At 46.0% G+C, this 25,230-nt stretch overlaps 2 protein-coding genes across 2 annotated transcripts in view; one reads left to right on the plus strand and one right to left on the minus strand.

The window, feature by feature from the left end:
* BCO1 (beta-carotene oxygenase 1) overlaps positions 1–395 on the minus strand; it is a 38,857-nt gene extending 38,462 nt beyond the window's left edge. The window contains exon 1 of the mRNA XM_041770052.1: positions 177–395. Coding sequence (XP_041625986.1) covers positions 177–240 — 64 coding nt within the window. The 5' untranslated portion in view covers positions 241–395. The remainder of the gene's footprint in view (positions 1–176) is intronic.
* A 16,303-nt stretch (positions 396–16,698) lies between these two features.
* Positions 16,699–25,230, plus strand: part of PKD1L2 (polycystin 1 like 2) — an 87,436-nt gene continuing 78,904 nt past the window's right edge. Inside the window, exons 1-4 of the mRNA XM_041773043.1 lie at positions 16,699–16,999; positions 19,246–19,410; positions 21,565–21,744; positions 25,013–25,123. Coding sequence (XP_041628977.1) covers positions 16,699–16,999; positions 19,246–19,410; positions 21,565–21,744; positions 25,013–25,123 — 757 coding nt within the window. The remainder of the gene's footprint in view (positions 17,000–19,245; positions 19,411–21,564; positions 21,745–25,012; positions 25,124–25,230) is intronic.

The following is a 25,230-nucleotide window of genomic DNA, read 5'->3' on the forward strand; positions in this document are numbered from 1 at the left end:
GTGTATAAAAAGCACACCTAGATTTTCACAGAGAATATGTCTTGTGGATCATTCCCCACTATATATCATTTGCCATATTTTCCAAAAATAATTTACAATAAATGTTACTTTTATGACCAGAAAAAAGGTATGTTTAAACATACAAGAAGAGGCAGCCATCTATATGGAACTCTCACCTGTCACTTTGGCCCGCACAGGTTCCAGCTGCTCCTTCTTATTTCTGCCAAATATTATATCCATGGCATGGGGCGCTGAACAGGAGTGATGCTGACAGTGAACAGACACTCTGCTGTGTTCAAGGCAACTGCTCTTCGGCTCCTCCTTTTTTTCCTTCCTGCTCTCCTGCAGCTTCCTTCTCTTGCATCTCCTCCTGATGCTCTGAGAACCTGGTATCTCTTTGCACACAAGAGGGGAAGCTGGTGTTATTTATCTGTGGTCAAAGGTCAGTTCCCCAGCCATGAGTCCTGGCTAATCTTTAACCCTCTTATTGTGTCCCCCCCGCCACCCCCCCCCCCAACTCCCTTTCCAGTTCCACTTCTGGCTTAAGCAAGAAAAGCTAGTCTTTTGCTGGGTTTATATTGGCAGGATAATTCAGTGGGTGCATTCTGCACAGATACGCAGCCTGAAATGATCCAGCCCAGGAGGTAGAGATGATTTATCAGAGAAGAGAAACTATCAGGACCTGGGATTAGGGGAGCCGAAAGTGCGTCAATCTGTAGAATTCCTTCTGCACATGGAACTTCTTGAGCAGAGAGAGGGTTTTGGTTTTCTTTTGAATAAAGGTCCCTGAGCCTCCCTCTCCTTAAAAAAAATCAGATGCAAGGAGCAACTTAATTTATTATATTTCTTTTTTGGAGAAGTAAACATAAAATGTTTACCCGTTTAAACAAATACGGGGAACCAAAAACTCTACTCGAGAACAATGAGGAATTGTAAACCAAAAACCCAAAAAAACACACAAATGTCAGTTCGACTTCCTGGTCTAACAGGAGGGAGAAAGGACGTCCCTCTGTGATTTCAGAGTTCCCCTGTATCTGTGTCTGTCATGTGATGCCATTGCCTAAAACCCACATTCAAGCGCCTATGAACGTTGGATGACTAAAGGACTCCTCTCTACTTCTCTTACTAAAAGAAAGCAGCTGTTTCGTCTCTGGGTGGAGGAAGACAGGGTGTGGCGCTGGTCTTTACGTGGCTGCTGAGTACAGTTCCTGTCAGGTCTGGGCCGGGACTGTGTTCCTGGATCTCAGGGCCCAGTCCGACAGCTGCCTGGTCCGCCTGGTCCGCTGTGCGCCCACCCCCGGCTGCGCTCCGATCACCTGGCTGCAGCTCTCCGGGGTCCAGGGCTGAGAGTCACTCCACACCCACTGATGCGGGATCTCTGAAGGTGGAGCCCAGCCCTGGGTATGCTTAAAAACGTCTTGGATGATTCTGATTCTCAGCAGCTATTGAGGATCGCTGGTCCAGGGGAAGATCCTGTTTGGGTTGATACTAGATTTAGATTCTTCCCTTTTCTATGTGTCTACCTCATCCTCTCTGAGCCTCCATTTCCTTAACCATGAAATGGGGGCGTAATGCTATCAAAGTCTCAAAGTATTATAAGTCAAGCGTCTAGCAAAAGCACCTGGCCCCAACAGCTACCAGTTATTACCCCTTCTTCCCCATTCGCTCAGAAGGCAATGAATTCCCTTTGACCCACATTTTCCATTCCATCCCATAACATGCCCACTTATTCTTCTGTCTGGTCTAAACATGTGTATCCATGTCAGGGTTATTATTCCTAGGTTGTGAAAGCTGTGTCCTTGTGGGGATTAAATGAGAATGTCTGGCGTAAACTATGGGATCAGGAAAAAAAATTGCACCACCACCAGCAGCAGCTCTAGTGCAGGAGAAAAAAGAAAGAGCTCAAGGCTTAGAGGTCTGAAGACCTGTTGGGATCTCAAGGCTGTGATTTAAAAGCTGTGACTGTTGTCACAACCCCTCTGAACCTCACTTTACTCTGAGAAACAGGATGGCAATACCTAGGCCACACGGTTTGTGGGGAGGGCAATACTGAAACCACAGAAGGGAAAACATGACCGTGTCTCCTTTCTTGTCCGTTCTGTACATCCAGCAAAGCAATGACCCCCATCCATCAAGCGCCTTCTCTGAGTCAAGCGCTTTGCAAAGCACTCTACGTGTGTCGGCTTGCTCTGACTTTATAGAATCCTATGAGATGGGTATTCTTAGTATCATTCTAGAGATGCAGAAAGTCAGGAAAGATTACTAGCTTGCCTCAGGTCACACAGTGGCTAGGAGATAATTAGGAAGCCAAGCTGGGCAGCCCGACTCCAGAGTATACACTCTGTGACAATTCCACTCAGTGCTGATACATGATGGATGTTTGTCAGATTTTTGTTGAATGAAGTAACGGGTGGATGTGTCGATGGGTGGAGGACCTGAGAGGGCCAGTCTTGGGTTGATATCATTGCCTTGTTATATAATACTGAGAAACCAAGGCCCCAACCATACCCTGGGGACAAATACATGGTGAGGTCAGGATTTTTTGATAATGGGGATAATAAATTGATCATAACAATGGGTATCTGTATTAGCTTTCTGGGCTACCATAACAAAGTACCACTGGACGGCTTAAATAGCACAGGTTTGTTTTCTTACACTTCAGGCGGCTAGAAGTGCAAGATCAAAATGTCTACAGGGCTGGCTTCTTCTGAGGCCTCTCCCCTTGGTGTGTAGATGGCCATCTTTTCTCACTATGTCCTTATGTGGTTGTTCCTGGTTGTGTGTCCAAACTTCCACTTTTTATAAGGCTACCATTCAGGATGGAATAGGACCTGCCCTAAATGGACTCATTTTAATTTAATCATCTTTTTAAAGGCTCTATCTCCAAATGCAGTCACATTCCGAGGTACTGGGGCTCCAACATGTGAATCTTGGGGTGGAAGGGAGACACAGTTCATCCTATAATGATATCATGAAGGTTTAGCAAGTTAATGGAAGATGCTCTGGCTGATAGTAACAGAATATCCGCAGAAACCCTGAGGATGCTCATTTGTCTCAGACATCAAGTCATCTGGGGGTCCTAGGTGGCCAGGAAGCTCATCTGGCCCATCTCATCAGGCACCACCATGCCGTCCTCAGAGGGCTGGCTTCTCATCCTTGGGCTCAGTTTTGCTTATGAGTGATTGCCTTCAACCCAGGAATCATGTCTTACAGAATACTGTGCTAAAGCCGAGCCACAAGGTAGGGATAAAGGAGGCATTTCCTTCTTATAGCTCCCTCTCTTCATGCCAAGGAAAACCTTTCCCAGAATCTGCCCAAGCAGATTTTTCTCTTAATCTCATTGGCTAGGGACGCCTGGGTGGCTCAGCAGTTGAGTGTCTGCCTTCGGCTCAGGGCGTGATCCCGGAGTCCTTGGATCAAGTCCCACATCGGGCTCCCTAAATAGAGCCTGTTTCTCCTTCTTCTTCTTCTTCTTCTTCTTTTTTTTTTTTTCTTTCTGTTTCTCCTTCTGCCTAATGTCTCTGCTTCTCTCTTTGTGTGTCTCTCATGAAAAAATAAAATCTTAAAAAAAAATCTCATTGGCTAAACGGTATTGCATGACCACCCTTAGACCAATTCCTGACAAGGAGGAGCCAGAGTGCCCTGATTTTCTTAAACCCATCAGGAGGCTTCCTGGGCAGCATGTTGCCACCAGACTCACACCAGGAATCCATTAGCAAGGAGCAGAGGCAATGGCTTGGGACAGGCAACCTGCAGTGTTGGCTACAGGCCGTGCAACATTCATTCATCCCCACATTCATTTATTCATTCAACACATTTTTACTAAACACCTACTATGTGCTGGAAATAAAACAGTGAATGAAGCAGGAAAATAATTCTGTACCTTCTTTGAACATACACTGGCTAGTTGCCAGGCTCTGGGGTTATAGAGACAGTTAATGAGACTCAGTCTCTGCCTTCTTCACTCCTATGTTGTTCTTTTTGTTGGGAGGCAGAGTCTTCATATCCCAAAGGACATACATTTCCCAAAGGGGTTGAGGGGCCTGCAGCGGTTCACAGGACAGCCTTCATGTTGAATGTCCATCCTCCTTCTTTGTAAACACAGATAACAAGCAGCAGCTGCTCTTTCTCAGGAAGCTCTGGCATTGCTCTGGCCGCATGAAAGCCTGACCTCTGCTTTCTAGGTCTTTGCTAATAAGGGAAGAGTGGGACAAGAGACTTGTCACCAGTAGGAGCTGTCTCCTGGCCTGTTCTTCAGCCTCTCATAAACATCATTCACTGGATGCTTGACATGTGCCAAGTACCATGCTAGGTGTCTGATTAGCAGTATTTTATTTAATTCCTACACATCCCTGCCAGGGAGTCATTGACAATCTTATTTTTAAAGCCTCAGAGATGTGAAGGAACATGATTCAGGTCAACAGCTAGTCAGTGCATATTCCTCCCCATTACATGGTAATGCTTACCACTTGCTGAAGTCTCTGGTTGAAGAATAGATGGAGGTAGGAGAGCAAAAGTGGATGTCCCACAGACAATTTTTATAATGCATTGCTGCCTTCAAGTGGACCGAAAACTGGCCAGTGCAAAAGAGAGCAGGACAATGTGAACATGTAGCTCGTCTTAAACCACTCCAAAACTTAGTGACTTAAAGCAACCGTCATTGTTCTTACCTCCCTGGGCTCCATTGTGTGGGCTCATTGGCTCTGCTGGGAATGTTTCTGTTTTCACCACTTGGGGTTCCTTATGTGGTTACAAGTCAGCTGGCAGTCAACTGGGTCTGCCAGTTGGGGGCTGGGTCTGGGCTTCTCTCCCTCTCCATGTGGCCTCAGGGCCTGTCCTTGACCTTCTCCTTGGGATCTCTCCAGCAGGATCGCTGGACTCCTTCCATGGCAGCAAAAGCCTCCCAAAAGTATTTCTTTTTTCTTTTTTAAAAGATTTTATTTATTTACTTATCTATTTTTGTATATTTTTTATTGGAGTTCAACTTGCCAGCATATAGTATAACACTCAGTGCTCATCCCATCAAGTGCCCCCCTCAGTACCCGTCACCCAGTCACCCCATCCCCCCACCCACCTCCCCTTCCACTACCCCTTGTTCATTTCCCAGAGTTAGGAGTCTCTCATGTTTTGACACCCTCTCTAATTTTCCCCACCATTTGCTTTGATGTGGATGGAACTGGAGGGGATTATGCTGAGTGAAGTAAGTCAATCGGAGGACAAACATGATATGGTTTCACTCATACAGGGAATCAATGGGAAAAATCCCAAAAGTATTTCAAGAGAGAGGAAGTTGCCAGTCTCCTGTAAGGATGAGCCCAGGACTGGCATAGTTTCACTTCACTGCCTTCTATTGGTTAGTGCAAATCCCAGAGCCAGCCGAGGGTGGCTGAGTAAAGGTGTGAACATGGTATCTGGCTGGTGTGGTCCCTTATTGGGCCATCTTTGGCCCCAGCAACCTCAAGGGACCTATTTTCATTGGAGCCATAGCTCTTCCACTTACTAGCTGAGTGTCTGTATTGCTTGCTTCAATCTCAGACCCTCAGTTGACTGATCTTGAAAATAGGAATTATAATACCTAGCCCACCAGATGGCTGCCAAGTTTAAATTAAACTATAAAAACTGTCATCATATCCACTGTGGTGCTGAGAATAAGTGAGAGCTTAGAGCATGTTCCTCTCCTTTCTTTTCTTGGGAAAGAGAAAAATCGGAAAGATCAGCTAACATGATACTCGGAAATGCTAATTTTTTTCCAGTTACAATGCATACATATCTGGCCTGTCCCTGTAAGTAAAATATACATTCATGACCTAGTCTAGGATTTTAAGTTTGTTCTACTCTGGCTGTGAAGACATGTACACAGTAAGTAATAACTAGTTGCCTATCACAGCTGCTCTAGAAGAGGCACAGATAAGAAGTATTATGGGAGTTCTGAGGAAGGAAAGTTTGCTCAGGCTTGGGTAGGTTGGTAAAGAGGGCTTCCTGGAGGAAGGGGTGCACTTGAGAGTGGGAAGTGTTTGGGTAGGCAAAGAGGAGGACTAGTGTGAATGATGACATGGAGCTGGACAATTTAGTGAGGGGACAGTGAGGAGGACAGGCTGGCTGTGCCAGGGACACAGAGAGAAATAATGATATTTATAGGTGCCATTTACTGAGAACTTCCTATGTGCCAGGCATTCTTCTAAGCCTTTGGCACATAGGAATGCATGTCCTCCTCACAAAAACCCTAAGTATAGGTATTCTACTCCATTTTACAGATAATGGAAGTGACCCTCAGAGGAGTTAGGTAATTTGCCAGCCCCCTGAGGCTGGACTTCGAACCCAAGCAGCTTGACTCCAGAGGCCATACTTGGAATCACTAATCATCTCTGCTAGCACTGAGATAAGGGCAGAAAGTGGTTTAGGGACTAGATTGTGCAAGTATGCAAGAATTTGGGCTTCATACTGTAGACAATGGTGTCCTAAGTTAAGAGATCATGTCCAACGAAGGCATTAAACTAGGAGATTAGCTGTGCTCCCCACTACAGTAGCCACAAGAAGCATGCAGCTGGCTATATAAATATAAGTACAAATTAATTACAATGAAATTATATTCCTTGTTCATATGAACCACATTTCAAAGGCTCCATAGACACATGTGGCTAGGAGCTGCCATACTGGCATGTGCAGATAGAACATCCCCATCATGAGGGGAAGTTCTACTGACAATGCTGAGCTAGCAGGAGAGCTGCTAAGACGGCATTTATATATGACTGAGGTGGAGAGAGGCAGCTATGGCTACACTGCAGGTCAGTTTAGAGGGTACAAGTGTCAGACAATTCCATGGTTGGCAATGGTAAAAATGTGAAATAGCTCATGTGTTCATTCATTCACTCATTCATTCATCTGTCCCTCAAATATGTAATACCACCCATCCAGTGGGAGCAGATGCACACCAGAGGTGACACAGCCTGCTGTGGCACCAGAGAGGAAGTGGGGGAAGTCCTCCAGGGCCAAGGGGCATGGTGAAGACAGGGAATGTCCATGCTTCCTGAAAATGGCAATGGTAAACCAGAAGCTGGGAGCTGGCCAAGCAGAGAACCTGGGAAGGTTGCAGATCCAGAGGCATCACAACACATGGCCACCCCACATGGCTCTGGATGATTATTGGAGGCGTGAGGCTGGGACAGGAGAGAAGCCGGAGAGGTGAGCAGGGGCCAGAGGAAGATGGCACGCAGGAGATAGAAGAAAGAGGTAAATGTTTGCAGACTTGGGGCCTGGAGGCTGGGGTTGCCGAGAGGGAAGCAGGAAGAAGCAGAGAGCCAGTGAAGGGTGGGAGTTCCATGGAGGTGCTGCCTGGCAGGGCTCTTCCTCAAGTCAGGTCAAGTATTTCCCAGGCTTTTCCCAAGTCACACACGTTTGCACAAGCTGGCCATACTGCCTCCAGCAGCGATGCAGAGACTGTAGAAGAGAATTCACTTCCAGAGGGTGCAGGACTTGGTATGGGACCACACATAGTCTGCCCTTTGGAGGGCCCGAGATGCTCCCTGGGCAAGCAGGAAGCCTTCATCTCCTCCCTTTGGTGGGGGGAAGTTGAGGCATTCACAGACAAAGTCCCCTCCTCTGTATTTTGCACACACCGTATCTTCTAATTCTGGCACAGAGCTGGCAGGTACTATTATTACCCCCTTTTTTTATTGAGGAAGCAGCTGAAGTTTGGTGAGGTTGTGCCCTTGGGCCATAGATCGCACATGTGGCAGAGGGGTAGAAGATATGAGCGTGGGATCCTCTTACCTTATAATGTGGGGAAGCAGCAAGGAAGAGGAGGCTGCCTTTCCAGAGGCCACTTTTTCCATGGGATGTGTTGCATCCATTAAGCAGTCATATGGTGAAGAAGTAAAACTGAATTCGAAAAGTTTTTCTGCTATAAAAAAAAATCACAACACAACGGCCTTATTTTGTAATTCTGTATCTCCTATTTCAAAGTCACTGCCAAAAATGAGTTAATATTTCCCTTTATGGAGATACTGTTATCATATCTAAATTACTTTGCAGTTTTCCAATTAAGTTGGCTTCTAAATGGTGGCTTTAATTAGCCAGCATGACAAACTGAGCAGACAATGTGGAAATCTTAGATAGCAGGGTTCAAGGTATAGGCAAAGTCCTAGCAAAGGTGGCAGCTGCCTTCCCAAGGGAGAGTATCAGTGGTGAGCTCCAGAACACCACTGCTCTCCACAGACCTGGACAGGAAGCAGGACGTAGGGAGTGGCAGGGGGGCTGCCCTAGGATTCCTGGAGGGCCGACTTCACCACCAAAACAAAAGACCACAACTAACCCCATTAACACATAGGAGGGTTCATCAATCCCACAGAGTCCTATTACCTGCAGATCACATTGGGTACAAGAGAGATAGAAAGATGGAAAAATCATTAAGCCCTCAACTCAATGAACTCACAGCTTAATAGGGAAGAAAGGAAAGCAAATAATAATTATTTAATAATTATTTAATAAATAATATTATATAATATGCTATACCTGGGAGGTAGAAGAAACAAGACTGAAACACAGAGGACATTATTGGTAGAAAAGGAAGTACCTTCTAATGCCTGAGCTGAAACATTCTAACTTCCATGGTGTTGTACTCAGGGCTCAGTCAGTGAAGTGTCACAAAAATTCAACTTACAACTGTAGACCTGACATTTCTGCCTCCTAACTAATCTTCAGATTGTTCCTTTTTTCCTCCAGCCCCCTAACTACCATCCTCACTACTGCTCACCTGTTGGGAACAGCCTTCTCCTGGCCTCCCTGCCTCCAATCCCACCTACTTCAATCTACCTTCCCTGCTGCTGCCAGGTGATCTGCCTGAAATGCAAGCCTGATCATGTCATTCTCCAGTTTAAAATCCAGGGTTTAACACAGTGGCTAGCATGTAGTGGGGGCTCAACAAATATTTATTGAATGAATGAATGACAGACACGTGGCCTCACCGTGCTATATCATCATCATACTGGTTTTCTAGGGCTGCCATGACAAAGTACCGCCACAAACGCTTAAACAGAAATTTATTCTGTCACAGTTCTGGAGGTCAGAAGTCCAAAATCAAAGTGTCAGTGAAGCCATGAGCCTTCTGAAGTCTCTAGGGGAAAATCCCTCCTCTTCTTCTAACTTCTGGTGTGGTTGCCAGCCGTTCTTAATGTTCCCTGGCTCCAGTCTCTGCCTCTGTTGTCACGTAGCCTTTTCTCCTCTGTGTCTGTTTGCCTCTGTGCTCAGATTCTTCCCTTTCTTATAAGGACCCTGTCACTGTGTTTGGATCCACCTTCACCCACCATGACCTCATCTTGATTACATTGCCAAAGTCCCCATTTCCAAAGAAGGCACATTCACAGGCACCAAGGCTTAGGACTCCAGCGTGTCTTTCTGGAAGACACAATTGAGCCCACAATAGTCATTAAGCAAAAACAGTTTAAAAGTAGAAATTTTAAAGGCTATATATACATGGACTTATTTTTACAGCCAAGCTCATAGTTCCTCTCTTGCTCTTTCTCTCTCTCTCTTTTTTTTATGGCTAGAGACTTTTAAACAGTGTTAACATGGAAGTAGGTTAAACTGCTATGAGGACATGGAAGACAGGGCAGTTAACTCCTGTAGGCTCTGAGAAGGCTTCAGAGACGAGGTTTATAGCTGAGCCATACTTGAGAAAAGGATGCAGCTGTACGAGCAAATGTATAAGAAGAGGCATTCGTTTGTTTTTTAAGATTTTTTTTTATTTAAAGATTTTATTTATTCATTCATGAGAGGCACGGAGAAAGAGGCAGCGACATAGGCAGAGGAGAAGCAGGCTCCCTGCAGGGAGCCCACGTGGGACTCGATCCCAGAACTCCAGGATCACATCCTGAGGCATGCAGATGCTCAACCACTGAGCCACCCAGGCATCGCTTAAGATTTTTTTTTTTTTAATTTTAGAGAGAGCTGAGCATGCAGAGGCAGGGGCAGAGGGGGAGTGAAAGAGAACCTCAAGCAGACTTCCTACTGAGACAGAACCTCATGTGGGGCTTGATCCCATCACAACCTGGGCTGAAGCCAAGAGTCAGATGCTCAACCGAGCCACCCGAGTGCCCCAAAAAGAAGCACTCTTGTAAAGAAACTGCATGAATGAAACTGGAGGCAGAACACTGTGTGGATGATAATGCAGGGGGTTGTAGTTTATACTGGTTCTGAGGTACTGACAAGAAATAAGGAATTGGTATTATAGGGCCTCTCCCTGAGGCACTCTTTCTACTAGCTCTCCCCTCACCTCTACCTCTATCCCCACCCCATTCTTCCTGGTTAGCCCTTCAAGATCCAGGTCTACCCACCTGACAGAAGCAAACGGCTTAGCAAACACAAAGGACTCACCTACATACACGTCTAAAAAACCAAGAATAGGGGATTCCTGGGTGGCTCAGTGGTTTAGCGCCGCCTTCAGTCCAGGGCGTGATCCTGGAGTCCCGGGATCGAGTCCCACGTCGGGCTCCCTGCATGGAGCCTGCTTCTCCCTCTGCCTGTGTCTCTGCCTCTCTCTCCCTCTCTGTGTCTCTCATGAATGAATAAATAAAAAATCTTAAAAAAAAAAAAAAACAAGAATACCGTCCACCATCCCAATGCCCTGAGGTCATTATTAGCTGCTCAGAGATGGATCCCTAAGTATAAAATTGAAACCATCAGGAAAGTGTGCAAGACACAGCTCAGCTACGTGAGCCTGTTTCCTGGGATTTGACCTGGCAAATGGACTTGAGTCCTCAAGTGGGATCAGCAATATGAAAAACTAAAAGATAATTGATCTGGTTTAAATAAGCACTGAGTCCATAGCAAGAATCATGAAGATGTTTGTATCCTGTGGGCCAGGCAAGGATTCAAGTGCAAGTGGCTTATTTGGGAGGGGAAGCCAGGAAATGCCAGGAAGAGTATGGGGAAGTGAAACAGGGAGGGAAGATGTTAATGCTGCATTATCAAGGCTGTTACCATCATGGGCAATCAAAGCTCAGTCTGGCTGTTGGGCTGTGAGTTGGGCTGTCAGCGCGCTTTAGAGTTATCTTGAGGGATCTGGGGAATTGATCCACCAACCTGGCCAATCAAGGGTGAAAGTTTTTCACAAGAGGCACAAACTTTCAAGCACCTCCATCCAGTCCCTTGTGTGCACAGGGAGGCAGAAAGCTGTAGAGGCTTGCATTTAGAAGCCTCACGTGGTAAGTGTGAGGGGTTAAGATGGGTCCTTGGTAATGCCTGCTAACAACCCTCAGGAGATAGCTTAGGCTAAATGGCAAGTGCAAAAAGATGTTCACAGCAGTGTTGACTAGAATTGCAAAATTGAATATGTAACAAGTGACGAAAACTGCACAAAGTGTCTATCACTGTGGGAATGGTGTAGTAAATGTCCATTCAGGGAAAGGGAGCACAGCCCCCACCATGCCAATTCCAAAGCCCTTTAGCAACATGGAAAAGTCCTACCATTGAAAGCTAAGTGGGAAGCATCCTATGAACTAATTATGTGCACACCACAGTTGTGCCTGAGCAAACACCCATCTCCAAGGCAAGAAGCACTTGAAGGAACCACAAAGAAATGAAACTGTCTTAGGGTAAGGGGACCATAAGGATTCTCTTGTTATGTTGTCTTTTCAGTTGAATGGAGGGCAAAGATTCAATTCATTTATGGCCAATAAAAACATCAATTCATATAAAGCAATGTACTCCCTTCTCCCCTGCTACTGTTTCCTGCATGCCCTCCTAAATAAACTGCTTGCTCTTGAATTCTTGTCTCATTAACGTCTGGGGGAACTCAAACTAAAATGGGTCCATTCCCAGAATTGGGATGGCTGTGCCACAGGGCATGAACATTTTTATGAAGATGTTCATTGACTTGAGACCCCAAATTTGCTTACTTTGCTTACTCCAAATTTGCTCTCTTTCTGTTTTCATTTGATGGTCCTGAAAAGCAGGGTTTAGAGGCTCAAGCAGCTGGGTCAGATCGCTGGGGACAGGCTCACACAGGTCAGCATGCCCTACTTACTTTCTTCATGTACACAGATGCTAAGGCACATTGCATGCTGACTTCACCAAGATGAATTCTGTGCCCAGGAGTCTGCAATTTATCAGAATGTAAAGAAAGCAGAAGTGGAATTTAGCCTGCAGATTTGCATTTGTTATCAAATGTCTCCAAGCATGTTCCATGGAGGACGTAAATTAAGCTTTTACTCAGGAGATACATTATCACTGTATGCGGCCTTCCACATAGTTTTCTAATAGAAGTCATTAGGCGCTTGGCCCCTGGAGATAAGAGACCAGTGTTCTCTGTGTTCCAGCCTATGACTCAGCAATGACATCGAGTCCTGCTCTGGGCTACTGGCAGGGCTACTCCAGAGGGCTTGGAAGGGCTTCTGGGAAAGGGATGGGGGTCAAGGGTCAGCCCTGGTGTTGGTTCGAAAACTGGCCTCTGTACAACTAGGGCAGGAAGAGACCTAAGGAAGAAGCAGATCACTCCAGACTAGTAGGCGGCAGGTTTAACAAGCAAGGGAACTTAACATACAAGGCTTGTCCTAGGTAGATCTCCATACTTACCAGCCAAATCTTAAAAGTTTATATAAAGGCTTTAACTGGGTTGAGTCATGTATACTGTCCAAATGATTTCCACACCATATCACTATCTCAAGGCTGTGTCCTTGAGACAGCTTCTGGGAGTGAGGAAGGCAACCAGAATGCACATTCTAAGGACGGGGAGGGCATGAGGAGCTTCTAATTGCCTGGGTCCCACTCATGGGTGGATTAGCAATCACATCCTCTCAACCTCTCCCAACACCCAAGGACCTGAGAGGTGGCGCCAGGCTGAGAAATGTTCATTGAGTCCTACTGTGTGCCAGTCATGGTACAAGCAGAGATTAAGAGACTATCCCTTTCTTGCAAGAATAAAATAACCAAAATGTCCATCAATGGATGAATGGATAAGCAAAATGTAATATATCCATATACAGGACATTATTTAGCTATATGAAAGGTATGAAGTACTAATACACCCTCCAACATGGATGATGCTGGAAAAAAATTAGGCTGAGTGAAAAAAGCTAGACACAAAAGTTCACATATTGTATAATTCCATTTACATGAAATGTTCCAAATCTGCAAATCCATAGAGACAGAGAGTAATGGTTGCCAGGGACCAGAGGAGGAAATGGGGAGGGGGAGAAAAGTTGAATTATGTCAGAGCAAGTGAGTATTTTATTTTTTTAAGATTTTTATTTATTTACATATTTATGAGGAGAGAGAGAGAGACAGAGAGAGAGAGAGAGAGGCAGAGACATAGAGGGAGAAGTAGGCTCCCTGCAAGGAGCCCAATGTAGGACTCGATCCCAGACCCTGGGATGATGCCCTGAGCCGAAGGCAGATGCTCAACCGCCTAGCCACCCAGGTGTCCCGTAAGTGAGTAATTTAAAGCCACATATTAGACCACTGTGTTCTGAAAGTCTTTGGCCACCCTGCTGTAAGAAACTATTTCCCTAATACCTTTTTCTTTAAAGATTTTGTTTATTTATTTGAGAGAGAGAACGCATGAGAGAGTACAAGTAGGGGACACAGGGAGAGGGAGAAGCAGGCTCCTTGCTGAGCAGGCACCCTGGGATCATGACCTGAGTATGACCTGAGCCAAAGGCAGGTGCCCAACAAATTGAGCCACTCAGGCACCTTGCCTAATATCTTTTTTGAATGTTCTAGAGTCCTACCCCATGTTATATAGTCTTTTCTCCAACCTTGAATCACTGACTTCTTATGCAGACCAGTCATCCAGTGCTGTGCTTTGTTGTAATAGTACAAACCATACCCTTGCTGTCTCCCCTGGCCCAACCCAAGTGGCCTATCTAGGAAAAGTGCCCAAGAGGAACTCTGGTGTTAGTAATTACAATTTTTCCCACCACCGAAGCAACTTTGTAATTGTGTCAAACTCAGTTAATTTGGAAAGTTCTCATGAACAACAAACATTGCTCCGCAAACAAGAAGCTAAGGTGGGGGAATATATGAGTTCTGGAAAACTCTTCATTCAGTTTTTGTTGTTGTTGTTGTTGTTTTGTTTTTTTAAGATTTTATTTATTTAGGGGCAGCCCAGGTGGCTCAGCGGTTTAGCGCTGCCTTCAGCCCAGGGCATGATCCTGAAGACCTGGGATCGAGTCCCATGTCGGGCTCCCTGCATGGAGCCTGTTTCTCCCTCTGCCTGTGTCTCTACCTCTCTCCCTCTGTGTCTCTCATGAATAAATAAACAAAATTTATAAAAAAAAAAGATTTTATTTATTTATTCACGAGAGACCCAGAGAGGCAGAGACACAGACAGAGGGAGGAGAAGCAGGCTCCCTACAGGGAGCCCAATGTGGAACTCGATCCCAGACTCCAGGATCACGCCCAGAGCCAAAGGCAGACGCTCAACTGCTGAGCCACCCAGGTGTCCCTCTTCATTCAATTTTATTCTATAAACTTTTATTGGGTGTCAAAAGAAAACAAACAAACAAAAGGAGTAAAGTAGTGAAGTAATGGTCCACACTATAAGATGGAGGAAGCTTGAACACACTATGCTGACATGAAAGGAGCTGGTCACAAAAACCACACGTTTGGGGATTCTGTGTATATGAAATGTGCAGAGGATGCAAACCCACAGAGCCAGAAAGGAGATCAGTGGTTGTCAGAAGCTGCGGGATAGAGGTTTGGCAGTGAATGCCAACGGGTAAAGGGTTTCCTTTTGGGGTCATGCAAAAGTTCTAAAATCAATCATGGTGAAGGCTGCACAACTTTGTGAATATACTAAAAACCACTGATCTGCATATTTTAAATGGGTGATTGTATGGTATGTGAACTCTATCTTAAGTTTTTATTGAAAGAAAGAAAAAGGATGGGATCCCTGGGTGGCGCAGCGGTTTGGCGCCTGCCTTTGGCCCAGGGCTCGATCCTGGAGATCCGGGATCGAATCCCACATCAGGCTCCCGGTGCATGGAGCCTGCTTCTCCCTCCGCCTGTGTCTCTGCCTCTCTCTCTCTCTCTGTGTTCCTATCATAAATAAATAAAAATTAAAAAAAATTATTTAAAAAAAAAAAAAGAAAAGAAAAAGGAAAGTCAGAAGGGAGTGGCATATTATATGAGGCAAGGTCTACAAAATCCACAAAGGAACTGATGTTTGAGCTGAATCAGGAAGGTCGACAGGGCAGGACCAGAGAGAAAACCGTTCCTGGCAGAGGGAATAGCACAGGCATAGAGAGGCATGAAAAAAACGTTGCTAGCAGTGAACTATGGTAGTTACAAAGAGCTATAACTTTGAGCTGGTAGGGGGATGATGGACCCATGAGATGTTTTTTAAAAAAGAATTTACCCTTTTGAACAGGTAAGATATTCACAAGGTACAAGATGGAAAAGTTTCAAAAGTGAAGTAAAAGTCTTGCCCTCTCCTCTCTCCCACTCACCTAACTCCCTCCACTCCTGACCCAGGCAATCTCTATTGCCAGTCTCTTTAAGTCCTTTATGAGATCTATTCTACACATACAAATAAATATTCATAGATGTTTTTGTGTAAATGGGATTGGACCATCAACAATGTCTCTCATACGTTGCTTTCAATATTAGCAAAAATCTTAGATATCCCTCCAAATATTTATATAAAGAATTTGCTCATTTTTTGTGCATATGGAGAATGTACCATGTTTTATTGATCACTTTCCAATCAATGGACATTTAGATTAGATCCTTTCTTCTTAAAAATTCTGTAATAAATAACCTTATACATATGACATTTTGCACATGTATGAATTTATTTGTAGGTAAAATTTCTAGAAGTTGAACTAAGAGCTCATGCTTTTAAATTTTTGATAGATATTATCAAACTGCCCACAATGGAGGTTGTACCAATTTACACTCCCATCAGCAATGAGTGAGTCTATTTCTTCACATTTGGAGTATGTGTTTGGAAATACTGTCAGTGGCCAGTTCATACAGAGCATTGTATACAAAGCTGAGAAGCTTGAACTTGATCCATAGACCATGGACACCCAAATGGAGGGTTTAGGCAGTGGGTGAGGATGAGCAGGTTTGAAGTTTTAATTGTTTTCATAATGATATCAAAACAATTTTATAGAAAATGTGTTTTCTCCAACAGGCATGAGTAATAATGTGATGAATCAGAGAGAGGGAGACATATCCATTAGGATTTAAGCCATGCTGGGGAGAATGTGATTATCATTTGGGCACAGCCACCACTCTAGACAATAGGATTGGAGATGAATGTAACTTGGGTTCTTTACTACCCCATCACTCTCACTTTCCTGCCATTTTTCTTTTATCACATATTTTCCACATGCTGATGACTTCTTGTGAAACATGTGGTCCTCCAGGATAACAACATGAAACCAATAGCAAGGAATTTTTTATCAAGAACTAACAGTTGATCGAATGAGAAGCAGACAGGTGCGATAGGAGCTATATGTTTCTCTCGAAGGCCATTTTGCAAATTAATTGGATTTGGAACAGACATTGAAAAAAGAGCTGGGCAAAGCAAAAAGGCAGACAACATTCATCCTGAGCCTTTTGTTTCTTAAAAAGAGGTAGTTGCTATTATTTGATGCAAAGAGAGAAGGAAAGATGAATGGCAGATAATTGTGAGGCACCAGTATAAGAAGGACCTGAGTGCTGGCTCCAGCCAGATGCTCCAGGAGTGGTTCAAGGATGAGTGCAGCAAGTTTGGTACTTTTGGGGCTTGCTCTGAGGTTTAGGGCCACAATCTCTAAGCCAGAGGAGGGAAGCTTTTGCTCCAAAAGCCAAGTGGCCTTCAGAGACTCTTGCTATGAATTTGTGCCTTTCGCTCAAACCTTCTATGGTGCCCAGAGCTGGTGCGAGGAGCAAGGGGGCCATTTGGTCTTTATTCATGATGAAGACACACAGCAGTTCCTGCAGAAGCACATCTCCCAGGACAGGGAATGGTGGATTGGACTCGTAGGGAACTCGGCTCAGAATGGAACCATAGGAGGTAGGTGCTGTGAAAGCTGTATTTCACGGGAAGCTTGTGGCTGTGTTTCTCACTCATGTTTCTTACCCTGAGCCTCATGGAACAAAATTAAGATATCCTAATTCTCATGGTAAGGATATCCTCCTCTTTGGTTGCTGTGTGGATCAAATGAAATCACTTGTGTACAGTACCTAGCACAGAATCCAGCACATAGTTGATGCTCTGAAAACATTCATTTGTTTGAATGTGCTCAATACTAATAATACTAGCAATGACTTCTTCTAAGGCACTATCCCTACATACTTCTAGTCCATTATCAGCTTGAATCCCTATGACAACCAGTGAGGTAATATTGCTGTTTCTATTTTACAGATGAGAAAACAGAGTCTCAGGAAATACTTACTAAGCTATTCTCAAGGCACTTCTAGGGGTGCTTGGGTGGTGTAGTCAGTTAAGTATCCAACTTTTGGTTTTGGCTCAGGTTCTGATCTCAGGGTTATGAGATCAAGCCCCGCATCAGGCTCTGTGCTGAGTACAGTCTGCATAACTTTCTCTTTCACTCTCCCTGTGCCCCTTCCTCCACCTTCTCTCTCTCAAATAAATAAATCTTTAAAAAAAGAAAGAAGCAAGCAAGCAAGCAAGCAAGCACTTCCACATGCCTTTCCCCGTTTCTTACGGGATTAAAGCAAGTCCCTTCTCATCAAATGGTCTCATTTTAATGGTCTTCCTAGAAACTTTTCCTTACTTTTTACTCTGTGAGGGCTTCTTTCTCCAACCCCAGGACAGTCAGGTAAGTCCTTCTCTCTGCACCTGTAGGTCTTGTCCGCACCTCTGGGAGGGTATTTTCGGCATGACTTTAAGTTTTTAGGTGTCTGTCTTCCTTCCTAGACAATGAGATCCTCGAGGGTAGGAAACAGATTCTGGCCATTTTTTCTGGTGCCTGTACATAGCAGAGAATGGAAAAATGAAGATTCATATGTAATCCTTGCACCTGCCCCAAGAGGTACACATTGCTACTCTTATTTTATGGATGAGGAACAAGAAGTCTAGGGGGACGAAATGGTTCACTCAAGAGGACGCTACTGGTGAAAGGCAGTGAAGACTCTCTTGGGCCAATGTCCCTCCACCTCACATTGCCCTGTCAAAGCTACTGGGTTTAGAAATAAGCAACTCAGTCTTGGGCTAAGCACTTATATACCAGAGTCGATGGAAAGGCTTAATTAGGGAGCAGTTGGGCAAGCTCCTTTTAGGAAATGCATAGCCTTAGGATTTGAATTCTAAAAGTGCATCTTCAGGTAATATCTAGTGAATGGTTTCTTGATTTGTAGATATAGCAACTGCGGATTTCTGTATATTGAATGTCCATTCATATGCAGCTAAAGGAGTTGTGTCTATTTAAAAATCACCAAGGGATATCACATGGCTGTTACAGAACATGAGGTAGATATGTGTAGGCTGACATGTAATCACCTCCAGTACTTAATGTTATTTAAGAAACAAGGGACAGAGTGCCATGTGCAATATGATGGCATTTGTGTAAATAGATTTCAGGCACTCACAGATGATGAATGGGTACAATTCAGTCTGGATCAATTCACAAGAAACATAACAATAATGCGAGGATCCCATTGGTTGGGAGAGGGGAGATGTTTTCATTTTACTTTTACACATTTTGCATTTCACTCCAAAAATTTCTTAACCACCTGTATGGAGTTGTTTTATTTTTCAAAATGAATATATACACTTTTAAGTCTTCAGAGTAAATATTTTATATTTAGTGTTTTCTGTTTCTGTCCTTGAAATGCCTTTGTAACACACACACACGCACACACACCACTTCTTCAAGAGTACATCAGGGACTGAAGAGTCCTGAAGTAAGGAAAACTGCTTCCATTTTAACCCAGCATAGCCCATATATATCTGACAAGGGCTCCTGCCTCTCTTTGAACATCCCAAGACACACTTCTGTGCTTTTCTTTAGATTATAGTAACACAGAGCTGGAAACATCATGTACTCAATCAAGCTACTTTGTTTGGGGTCCCTGACTTGGCACCCTGGTTTTTAGGCTGAGTTCTTCCTTCTGGGTGTTGGACAATAACAGCCAGCAATGTCCCTTCGTCGTTGGCATGGGAAAGAAAGGCCCTCAGCCTCTTGGCCTTGATTGAGCACCTCCTGCATACCAGGGAGCTGAGTTGAGGCAAGCCCTGTTCATAAAAAGGGGTCAGAAGTACGTTTCCAAGTCCTGGTGGTTGTGTTTCCATCCCAGGGCCAGGGATCTGGCTGGACACCTCCAATGTGAGCTATAGCCACTGGCATGGAAAACAGGCCTCTCCTGTTCTCAACACCTGTGGTTACATCAGGAGAGACGCTTCCTTTGGGTGGGCGGCTTCAGACAACTGCACACAGCTGTTTGCCTTCATCTGCGAGTTTGGTGAGCTGGCCTCTGTTGTGGGGCCTCCCTCCTTGTCCCTCTGTGTGTGTCTGTCTCTGCATCTCTGTCTTTCTTTGTGTCTCTGTCTCTGTGGGGTCTCTCTGTGTGTGTCTCTCTGTGTCTCTAATTCTGTGTCTCCCTAAATGTCCACCCATCTCTGTGTGGCATTCTGTGCCTGTCTCATTTTGTCTCCCTAGCTCACAACCTGCCTCTCCTCATCCACTTACCTACTAACCTGACTACTAGTCTCATTCCTGTCCCTCTTTTCCTCTCAGATATCTGCATCTAGGGGCAAATGCCCAGCCCTATTTACTCTCTTTTTCCAATCTTCCAATGAAGGAGACATGACCCAGGAGGCTGTTCTCACTCACCCTTGATTCCTGCTGCCCTGACGAGACTGGGTCTGAGTCTCACCACCCATCATCCCTGATTCCTAAATTCCCCCACACTCTGCTCTTGTGTCCTTCCTAGCTGCTGTCCATGATTGACCCCCTTTACACCCTGGAGACCCTTCCATGGGGCCTCTGTGTAAAAGCTTCAGCACGAGCAGCCCGTGGCCCCATGCTGGGTACTGCCTGACATGCAGGGTCCTGGCATAGTGCCCTGGTCTTGCACCCAAGCTGCCCCATGACCCTCTGACTTTCAAGCCAGGCTTGACAGAAGTTTCCAGGCTTCCTGGGCTCAGCCCCCTCCCTGTCTCTAAGCCCCTCAGTGAAGAATCCTAGCTCCTAGGGATCATTCTGGGCTTGGGCACCTACAGGGCCTCCTACCCCTTTTCCCCCATCTGGGTTTAAATAGATGCCATGTAGGCCCCCAGCCTGGCTAATTATGAAAACTTGCAGCTTCAGGGACCTTCTTGTCACAGTCCTCCCAAAGTACTGCCCCCTTCTATGCCCCAACCTGAAGCCTGTCTCAGAATCTGTCAGCTTCCAGGGCCTTGGAGCCACTGGTATGAAGTCACACCATGAGGAGCTAATATGTATCAAGCCGGTCCTCTAGGCACAGAGCTGTACACTCTGTGTGTATTCATCACAGTAGAAGCACCTCTGCTATTCTATTGTAGGCCCATTATAGAGCTAAGAATAGTGAGGCTCAGAAAGGGTAAGCTCCTTGCCCAAGGCCACGTAGCTGGGAAGTGACAATGACAAGACGTGAACCCAGGTTTGTCCATGGTCAGAGGGAGATGGGCAGATGCAGTGCTGCTGGCTTTCGAGATCAAGGAGTCACAATCCAACAAATGTCAGTGTCTCTGGAAGCTGAAAATGGCTAGGGAGCAGTCTCCCCCCCCAGAGGCTCCAGAAGGAACCAGGCCTACCCACACCTTGATGCTAGCCTATTTAAGACCCATTCTGGACTTCTGACCTTCATACCTGGAGGATGATAGATTTGTACTGGCTTCAGACATTAATGTGCTAGCAATTTGTATAGCAGCCATAGGAAACGAACACAGATTTTGGTCTCATGCCCTACACTGTGGCTCTCCCACCAGGCAGACAGGCCTGAGTTTGGACCCAGTTTCCTACTTTCTGGCTATATTCATCTGAGCCAGATTGTTCTTTTCCAACAAATGGTTACTGAACGTGGACCCCATGCCAGGAGCTGGCCTGAAGTCTCAACATAGTGACCCCCATGAGCCTGATGTTCCTAGTGGGGAGGTTAGTAACCCAGCTTCTAGGACTGATACAAAGGCTCACTAAGTCACTCATCCATTCTACAAATGCTTGTTTAGCATCTATCATACGCCAGGCATTGTTTTCAGATAAGGCTCAAGGAAGGTACTCAAAATAGGAGAATATAGTGGCTACTGGTATAACCCTTACTCTGCACGTAAAAACTCATTTAATCCTCCTAAAGACCCTACATGGTATGGTACTGACCCTCTCTCGTGCCAAGGGGGGCACAGAGAAGCTAGATAATTAGCAGCGGGTCACAGAGCCAGGGCATGGCTGGTGGCATCTGAGCCCAGGCAGTCTGGCTCCAGAGCCATGCTCATGCCCACCACGTTCTATTTCTCATCGCTGTGGAGCTGGCTCCTGCTGTAGCCCTTCATCTCAGACCCGACCCCTGACACCTTCCACTTCCCATCAACCAGGCACTTGTCCAGCCGTGACCACAGCTGGTCCCTCCTAAGGTGTCCCCTTCCCTTTGTCACAGGGGTTGGCCAGAGTCTGACCTGTGACGGCCTCAATGCCACCATGCACTGTGGCTCAGGGGAAGTCATCCAGATCCAGGACGCCATCTACGGACGCCAGACCCCTCATTATTGCACCCAGGGTGCTGCACGCCCCTTGGAGGAGGAATGCAGCTGGACCAGCGTCAAGGACGAAGTGGCAGGTAAGAACCCAAGGACAGCTCTGGCTGTGGGGGCAGGGCAGTTCCTGGTATCCCGTACCCAGTAAAGGGGTCTGGAAGACTTGAATAATCTTCATATCTGGGCCTCCCACATTAGGAAAACAGGCCAGTCTCTGCCCACAGAACCATGTAGGGAAGCAAGGAGGCCATGGCTCGCCTCCTTACCTGCTAGCAAACCTACCTCAGTGGGCCAGGGAGGCATTCTGCTCCCCACTCCACTTGGGTGCAAGAAACATTGCTTTCTTTTTTAAACTTTTAAAAATTTCTAAATACTCCAAGCATGTAGACAATAAAAATATTTTATTGACCTCCCATAGACTCACTACCCATTGTTCTTAAATCCTAACATTACGTCATATTTGCTTAACATCCCCTCATTATAGCAGTGAATATAGCTTTAAATCTCCTATTATCCATTTTGATACATGTATTAGTTTATTCGCTTAGTCCAGTTTATAACTATACCATAATGTGTCTCCTTCTCTGTTGAGAGTGGAATGGGTCATGTCTCAATCCTTGCTATTATGAATAATGCTGAAATACACATTCCTAGTAGCATCAATTGTTCATGTGGGAGAGCTTCTCCATGGCCTTGCTTTTCTAAATCAGATTAAACTTGCCTCTGAGCTGCATTTGCCTCATGAGAAGGGTTCAGTTTCAGGGGTTATGGGGACTCCTGGCACCCTCCTGGGGGGTGCAAAGTTCTCAGAAACCTCTATTGTCCAGGACACAGGGGCCTCCTTCCTCTTTGCTGTGGTTAGTAGAATCGGGCCCATAACGTCCCAGGAAGGCAGGTGGTTTGTTGCTTCTTGGCCAAGTGAGGACACAGCAGTCTGTGCCCAAGCTAGAAGCTCTGCGGTCTCAGGTTGAATCTCCTCTGTGACCCTCTGCTAATGACTTAGCTTCTCTGAATCTCCTCTGTGACCCTCTGCTAATGACTTAGTTTCTCTGTGCCCCCCTTGGACAAGGGAGTGTCAGTACCACACCATGTAGAGCCTCTCGGCAATTCACTGAATGGCTCTGCCTCTGCCCAAAGGGCCCATGGAGATTCAGGGAGGAGTGCCCTGTACTCCCAGGACCTGCCAAGCAGCCTCGACCCCAGTTTGGGAAAGTGTACCAGGTCTCCCTGGGACAGTGATTTGTTCTTCTCCATTCCACGTCTGGCCCACATTGTCCCTGGTCTCCTTAGAGCAGGTGTGAAGGAAGGAAATGCTGCAATCAGCTCCTTGGTTCCCATGCACTCTTCTTGTTGCACTGGCATTCCTGAGGCTGTGTCCCCTCTGAGGGGGGAAGGTCTGGGTTTGGTGGGCTGATGGATGTGCCTCCCTCATGGAGGCATTGAGGGGACCTAGTGGGCTATTTCTGCAAAGGCCCAGATGCAAGTTTCCAAACCTTGCAGCCACCCCCCAGAAAGCACATTGGAGAGGAACCCTGCATCCTTCTGGGAGGGGTCAGAGGAAAAGAGCTGGGCAGGATCCCAGGGAAATCTGTTTGTATCTAAGTGCCACACTCACTCATTCACTGTCAGTTGGCCAGTAAACATTCTTTGAGCCCAACATTGTGCCAGGCTCTATCCTGGGCTCTGTGGATAAAGGAATCAATCAAATAGTCTGTTTTTCAAAGAGCTCACAGTCTAATGGGGAGAGAGATATGAACACAAGCAATCACCTAGCACTATGCTCAATGCCACAACAGAAAGGAGCCTCCGGAGGTGTTATGTGTTTATTTATGCAAGACTTACTTTGTACCTGCCATGTGCTGGGTACTGTTCTGTGAACTGGAGTGGAAATAGAGCAGTGAACAAAAACAAAACAAAATACTTCCTCTCTCTTGGAAAGTGTAGTCTAGGGCTGTGAATGCAGAAAGTAGGGGTACAGAACTCTGATTGAGGAGTGTATCAGGCTAGGTCCCTTTAGGAAAACAGAAATCATGCTAGGTCTTTCAGCAGAGGAAATTTAATGCAGGGAATTGATTATCAAGTATGGAAGTGCTGAGAAGTCAAAGAAGGGGATAAAGATATAACTCTGAGATTAGCAGCAATGGAAAGCCACTACCACCCCTAAGGGCTGGAGGGATGACTTGGGATGATCTTATCAAAATCAGAAGTCAGGACCATCCAGGAGGTGCTAGGATCATGGTCGAGGCTGCCCTGTGTAAGTGAGGACCATGAAAGAGCGCTTATCCAGAGGGAGCTGCAGTCAGAGAGAGGATGAAAAGCACTCTGCCCTCTTATGGCTTCCTGTTAGGGATGGGCAGAAGTATGGCCCCCAAGATTTGCCACCCTAATCCCTGGAACTTAGTATGATGAGATACCATGCCTGTGAATATGTTACTTGACACAGCAAAGGGACTTTGCAGACCTAATTATGGGTTCCTAGTCTGGATTATCCAAATGGGCACAATTTAACCACATGACCCCTTAAAAGCAAAGAAATTTCTCTGGCTAGAAGCCAGAGATGAGGCTGATGGAGAGATCAGAGTTCAAGTGTGAGACAGATCCGACACCCCATTGCTGGCTTTGAGCCATGCACAAGGACCAGAGAATGGCTGTAGGAGCTAAGGGTGGGTTCCAGATGACATCCAGCAAGGAAATGGGAGCTCAGGCCTATAACCAGGTGTGCAGCACCTGCCTGTCCTCCTCCTAGGCTCCTTTGTAGGCATGCCACTCATCTGCATGGGCATGAGGGAGAGGTGTTGGGATGACCTGAAATTTCTGGCCTGGGCTCTCCACATGTCTCTCTCCTGTGGGCACCTAGATAAGATTCCTGATTTTTTTCCCCCCTTTTTGCCAGTTCTCAAAATCTAGGTTCCCACTTAGGCCATCTGACTGGATGCTACTGGACCAGTGGTTCCCAAAGTGGGATGCCTAGGCCAGCAGTATCAGCATCACCTGGGAGCTTGTTAGAAAAGTAAATTCTTACACTGTCCTCCATATCAACTGAATCAGAAGCACTGGGGGCGGGGTCTAGAAATCTGTGTCTTCCAGAGCCCTCCAGGAGATTCTGGTATATTCTAAGACTTGAGAACCCCTGTGCTGGACCCTGAGCTGCTTGAGGACAAAAACCCTACTTTTCTTCCCCCCAATACCTAGCACAGTGTCTGGTCTTCAGTAGATACCAGCAGATATCCACTGGGGGTGGGGGGATGGTGGGTGAATAAATGAATGAGAGGTCATTCATCTCTGTCTGAACCTGTCCCTTTTTGTCCTTTACACTGTTCCTGCTCCTGCTGGGATTCGGGCACTTCCCAGGCCAGTGCCAGGGGCTGCAGGTATGCCAGGTGGCTGCAGATGGGACCTACTTTGGAGACCTGTGCCCTACCCAGGGCAGCTACCTATGGGTGCAGTACCAGTGCCAGGAAGGTGAGTCCCCATCTTGCCAGTACGTGCAAGTTCCCTTATTTCCACACCAAGTCCAGCCCCACTTGGAACAGAGGGAGCAACTACCCTCGGGGGCCAATCTGTGAACT

The sequence above is a fragment of the Vulpes lagopus genome, chromosome 10 (genome assembly GCF_018345385.1).
Source record: "Vulpes lagopus strain Blue_001 chromosome 10, ASM1834538v1, whole genome shotgun sequence".
NCBI lineage: Eukaryota > Metazoa > Chordata > Mammalia > Carnivora > Canidae > Vulpes > Vulpes lagopus.